This window comes from Drosophila elegans, unplaced genomic scaffold (assembly GCF_018152505.1).
Source record: "Drosophila elegans isolate 14027-0461.03 unplaced genomic scaffold, ASM1815250v1 contig_229, whole genome shotgun sequence".
Taxonomy (NCBI): Eukaryota; Metazoa; Arthropoda; class Insecta; order Diptera; family Drosophilidae; genus Drosophila; species Drosophila elegans.
The window spans coordinates 1,065,564-1,070,873 of NW_024545601.1; the positions used below are offsets into that span (position 1 = coordinate 1,065,564).

Sequence of the window (5,310 nt, forward strand, 5' to 3'; positions counted from 1 at the left end):
TTCAGAAAACGAATCTGCACCAATCCCAATTTTAAATACGTTTAAGTCTTTACCTGCACTTAGATCATTAGCCCCTGTCACTGGAGAGTTTCTAGAGCAGGCCTTGAATCAAAATTTTTACAGGCAGTTTTACAGAAAGCTGTGGTATAAATAAACTTTCTGTTATTCCGCATAGGAAACAATTATTTGTTTCTCGATTTACCCGAAAACACATCTGATGATGTTAAGGAGTTTATTCAAGAAAAATACCAATCTCCATACATTACTGTTGAACAATTTTTTCATATGTTCGCAAGTTATCCTCTTTTAAAATATCTGTTCCTCCAGAACGTTCTAAATAATAAAGTTTTTTGGCCTGATGATGAACTTATACTAAAGAATTTGTTCCTTACAAACAATGAAATAATAATCGGTCTCCGATTTAAGAGTCTGAAAAAAAAAACTGAACACTTCTATATTTCCAGCCTATCAAAACGTAAGGGGACTTAATATTAAGTTATATAGGATGTCAGGAAGGAGGACTTCGCCGAGGTAAGCAATGTTCTGGGAATAGAACTCGAGGGCTCGGAAGAGGCGATGAGGAAGACCCTGGCAGAGACGGTGGACCGCATAGCAGAAGACCCGGTCGTGGCAGAGTTAGTGGCAGGTCTGGAAGTGAAATTCCGGAAGCTGCCGGTCCCGAAATTTAAACTAACAACCGCAGATGCCGAAGGCCTTATAGCAAGCCTGGATATTCAGAGCATGGCAAGCGACGGCAGGCAGCGAGAAAGCAACCGCGAGAGAAAAGAAAGCGTACGGCCACATCCGCAGGAATACGCCAAGGTGGCCAAGCAAGTCCGGGAGTGGAACTTTCGGTATTACGGCAACGATAAGCCACTGGAGTTCTGGGAGCAGGTGACGCGAAGCCGCGAAGGAAATGGATGTGGACCAGTTTTGAAAGACAGAGTTGGAGAGCCTGGACAATCTGCAAGGCGATCAGCCGGTCAAACAGCGGTACTCTCCGAAGAAACCAAAAATGTAGGGCGAGATCAACGCCAAAGTAGACGAGCTACTTGAAAAGGGCTGCATCGAACCGTCAAGGAGTCCGTACAGCTCACCAATAGTTATGGTGAGGAAGAAGACCGGGAAATGGAGGCTCTATGTGGATTTCAGGCAGATCAACGCAAAGTCCGTGAAGGAAGCATATCCAATGCCGATGATCAACTACATCCTGGACCAACTCCGAGAAGCTAAATATATTAGCAGCCTCGACTTAAAGAACGGGTACTGGCAGATAATAATAAATTTTTTTGGCCTGGAGGCAGCTAGCAGGCGGTACACCGCATTCACAGTGCCAGGGAAAGGCCTTTTTCAATGGAAAGTTATGCCTTTTGGTTTACACTCGGCATCAGCAACATTCCAGCAGGCGTTGGACCAGGTAATTGGAACCGAAATGATGTCGCATTGCTAAAACCACCGGCAACTGCCAAAGAACTGCGGCAGTATTTGGGAGTGGCGTCGTGGTACGGGCGTTTTGTGCCAGATTTTGCCACGCTAGTGCATCCGCTGAACGCCCTTCTCCGAAAGGGTGTCAAATGGAAATGGACCGACGACCACCAGCAGGTCTTTGAAGCTGTCAAGGCAAGGCTGGTCGCCCGGATTTTACAAAGCCGTTTGTGGTGCAGACCGATGCCAGCGATTATGGGCTGGGTGCCACTCTCACTCAAAATTCCGACCAGGGTGAGCGGGTGATCTCATATTCCAGCCGGACCCTAAACGGGTCGGAAAAGATTTACTCGGCCACTGAAAAGGAATGTTTAGCAATCGTGTGGGCCATAAGGAAATTAAAGCCATACCTGGAGGGATACCACTTCAAAGTGATAACAGGTCACATGGCCCTGAAGTGGCTGAATAGCATCGAGAGCCCGACCGGAAGAATCGCGCGGTGAGCACTGGAGCTCCAGCAATACGACTTCGAAATCACATACAGGAAAGGCCAGCTGTATATTGTAGCGGACACACTGTCGCGGCAGCCCTTACCTGAAACCTGCCGAAGGTTGAAAACGAAGCCACCTGGTCAGCCAGCAAAACAAGCCGAATGTAGCTGGATAAGGGACATAAGGGGCAAAATAGCACAGATCCCCCAAAAATATCCGGACTATTTAGTGGAGGCCGACCGGCTGTACCGGTACATTCCTCACAGAGCGGGCAACGAGGATGTGGTTGCATTGAAGCTATGCGTACCAATCGGGTCAAGGCAGCGAGTCATGGCCGAGAACCACGATATGCCGACGGCCGGACACATGGGCAGCCGGAAGACGATCGCGAGGGTGGCAGGGAGGTATTATTGGTCGGGCATGCACCGCGACATTAGGAAGCACGTGCGGAACTGTGAGAGCTGCCTCAGGTACAAGCCCAGTCAGCTCCAGGCAGCCGGCAAAATGCTCACACAAATCCCTGAGGAGCCCTGGGCCACAGTATGCGCCGATTTCGTTGGGCCGCTTCCTCGGTCGAAACTCGGGAACTCGATGCTACTAGTGCTCGTAGATCGGTTCTCGAAGTGGACGGAAATAGTGCCAATGCGTAGGGCTACCACAGGCACGCTGGAAAAGGCAATCCGGGAAAGGATTGTCTCAAGGTACGGCGTGCCGAAGGTCTTGATCACCGATAACGGGATGCAATTCACGAGCAGGGCGTTCAAGCGGCACCAGTTCACAGCCCCGTACACGCCACAAGAAAATCCCACGGAGGGAGCCAATAGAACGGTAAAAACAATGATCGCCCAGTTCGCCGGACAAGACCAGAGAACGTGGGACGAGAAATGGCCAGAATTGTAGCTGGCCGTGAACACTAGTGTAGCCGAGTCCACAAGGTATTCACCGGCATTCGTCACGCAGGGTAAAGCGCCCAGGTTACCGAGCGCGTTATTTGATGAAGAAACCACCGGCACAGGAAGGGAAACCCAGACCCCGTCGGAAAATGCGAAAAAATAAACGAAAACTTCGAGCTGGTCAGACGGAACATGGAGAAGGCGGCCACTACAATCTCCGGAGGCGCCCTTGGAAACCACAGATCGGAGACACGGTATGGGCCAAGGAGCACCATCTATCCAAGGTGGCAGAAGGATTCGCGGCGAAACTGGACCCCAGATACGAGGGACCGTTTAAAATAATTAATTTCGACTCTCCGGTTATTTGCAACCTGGGGCACGAACACACGGGCAAAGAAAGAAAAACACACATAGGCCAGTTAAAACCGCAAAGCAAAGAGGGACAGTCTCAACAAATCCGGCGTATCGGAGGAGCACTCTACCCTAAACGAAGAAAGGGGGAGCACGATACACGGTATCGAAATTAACGGTCAAGCACACATACACAGGCACACACTCAGGAGCGCGAGAGCGGGACAGGGAGAGTTAAAAAGCCGTAGGCACCGTTACCGGCTAAACGCACACATGCACGGGTTGCGTAGGAGGCGTGTACACGGAGGGCACCGTTACTTTGAAACATTACACGGGCACAGAGCGGAAAGCCCGTGTAACAGCCAGTCGGGACTCCGATTCCGTCCTCCAGCTTCTGGCGTCCCCCCTGGTGTCGCGATCCCTGTCACCAGTCAGCGAGATTGACAAGGAGTCCACGGGCGAAATCTCGGACATAGAGTTTCCGTCCGAGGAGGAGGACGCAGGCACAAACGCGACGGAGATCGCAGAGGTCGTCGCCATCTCCTCCAATGAGAGTGTACCGGAGGACGCCAGTGAGGAGGAGGTGGGGACGGAGACCGTCAGTCCCGAGGTGTCCTCGGACGAGGACAAAGCGGCGCGGCGAGCTGCGAGGGATCGGATGATCTTCCGCCGGTTGAGCAGGGCGACGGCAGGGCTCGGGAGGATCTGTCTAGGGCTGATACCACCGTCGGGCAAGCCCAAGGAGTGGGCCCGCATCCTGGAAGCGAGGGCGGTCACTGTCCGCCAATGGGAGGCCCGGCGGGTGGGGAGGAGGGCAGTAGTCGCCGCGTGGCAGCAGAGGCTGAGAGACGGCGAGGCAGAGGAGGCCGCACTCTGGGAGCCGCCGCAGGAGCAGCCGCCACAGGAGTAGCCGCCACAGGAGCAGGCGCCACAGGAGCAGCCGTCGCAGGAGCAGCCGCCGCAGGTGCAGCCACAGCCGCCGCAGGACCAGCTGCAGTCGCCGGAGGAGCAGATGCAGCCGCCGCTGCAGCAGCCTCGACTTAAAGGACGGGTACTGGCAGATACCGTTGGAGGCATCTAGCAGGCAGTACACCGCATTCACAGTGCCAGGGAAAGGCCTTTTTCAATGGAAAGTTATGCCTTTTGGTTTACACTCGGCATCAGCAACATTCCAGCAGGCGTTGGACCAGGTAATTGGAACCGAAATGATGTCGCATTGCTAAAACCACCGGCAACTGCCAAAGAACTGCGGCAGTATTTGGGAGTGGCGTCGTGGTACGGGCGTTTTGTGCCAGATTTTGCCACGCTAGTGCATCCGCTGAACGCCCTTCTCCGAAAGGGTGTCAAATGGAAATGGACCGACGACCACCAGCAGGTCTTTGAAGCTGTCAAGGCAAGGCTGGTCGCCCGGATTTTACAAAGCCGTTTGTGGTGCAGACCGATGCCAGCGATTATGGGCTGGGTGCCACTCTCACTCAAAATTCCGACCAGGGTGAGCGGGTGATCTCATATTCCAGCCGGACCCTAAACGGGTCGGAAAAGAATTACTCGGCCACTGAAAAGGAATGTTTAGCAATCGTGTGGGCCATAAGGAAATTAAAGCCATACCTGGAGGGATACCACTTCAAAGTGATAACAGGTCACATGGCCCTGAAGTGGCTGAATAGCATCGAGAGCCCGACCGGAAGAATCGCGCGATGAGCACTGGAGCTCCAGCAATACGACTTCGAAATCACATACAGGAAAGGCCAGCTGTATATTGTAGCGGACACACTGTCGCGGCAGCCCTTACCTGAAACCTGCCGAAGGTTGAAAACGAAGCCACCTGGTCAGCCAGCAAAACAAGCCGAATGTAGCTGGATAAGGGACATAAGGGGCAAAATAGCACAGATCCCCCAAAAATATCCGGACTATTTAGTGGAGGCCGACCGGCTGTACCGGCACATTCCTCACAGAGCGGGTAACGAGGATGTGGTTGCATTGAAGCTATGCGTACCAATCGGGTCAAGGCAGCGAGTCATGGCCGAGAACCACGATATGCCGACGGCCGGACACATGGGCAGCCGGAAGACGATCGCGAGGGTGGCAGAGAGGTATTATTGGTCGGGCATGCACCGCGACATTAGGAAGCACGTGCGGAACTGTGAGAG

General features: G+C 53.1%; 1 protein-coding gene across 1 annotated transcript; it reads left to right on the plus strand.

Annotated features, from left to right (window-relative positions):
- Window positions 1–741: 741 nt before the first annotated feature.
- On the plus strand, window positions 742–4,204 carry LOC121467200 (protein FAM71B-like). The gene is made up of 3 exons (XM_041708534.1): window positions 742–1,039; window positions 3,451–3,770; window positions 3,842–4,204. The coding sequence occupies exons 1-3, from the start codon at window positions 742–744 to the stop codon at window positions 4,202–4,204; spliced, it is 981 nt and encodes a 326-aa protein (XP_041564468.1).
- The last annotated feature ends 1,106 nt before the right edge of the window (window positions 4,205–5,310 follow it).

Bases quoted from the DNA above. Each gene is read 5' to 3' on its own strand.
- LOC121467200 (XM_041708534.1), top strand. From the start codon at position 742: ATGGCAAGCGACGGCAGGCAGCGAGAAAGCAACCGCGAGAGAAAAGAA. The intron at 1,040-3,450 runs GTAGACGAGCTA...CGGGTTGCGTAG, and splicing joins AGGGCGAGATCAACGCCAAA to GAGGCGTGTACACGGAGGGC. The intron at 3,771-3,841 runs GTGTCCTCGGAC...CCGGTTGAGCAG, and splicing joins CGGAGACCGTCAGTCCCGAG to GGCGACGGCAGGGCTCGGGA.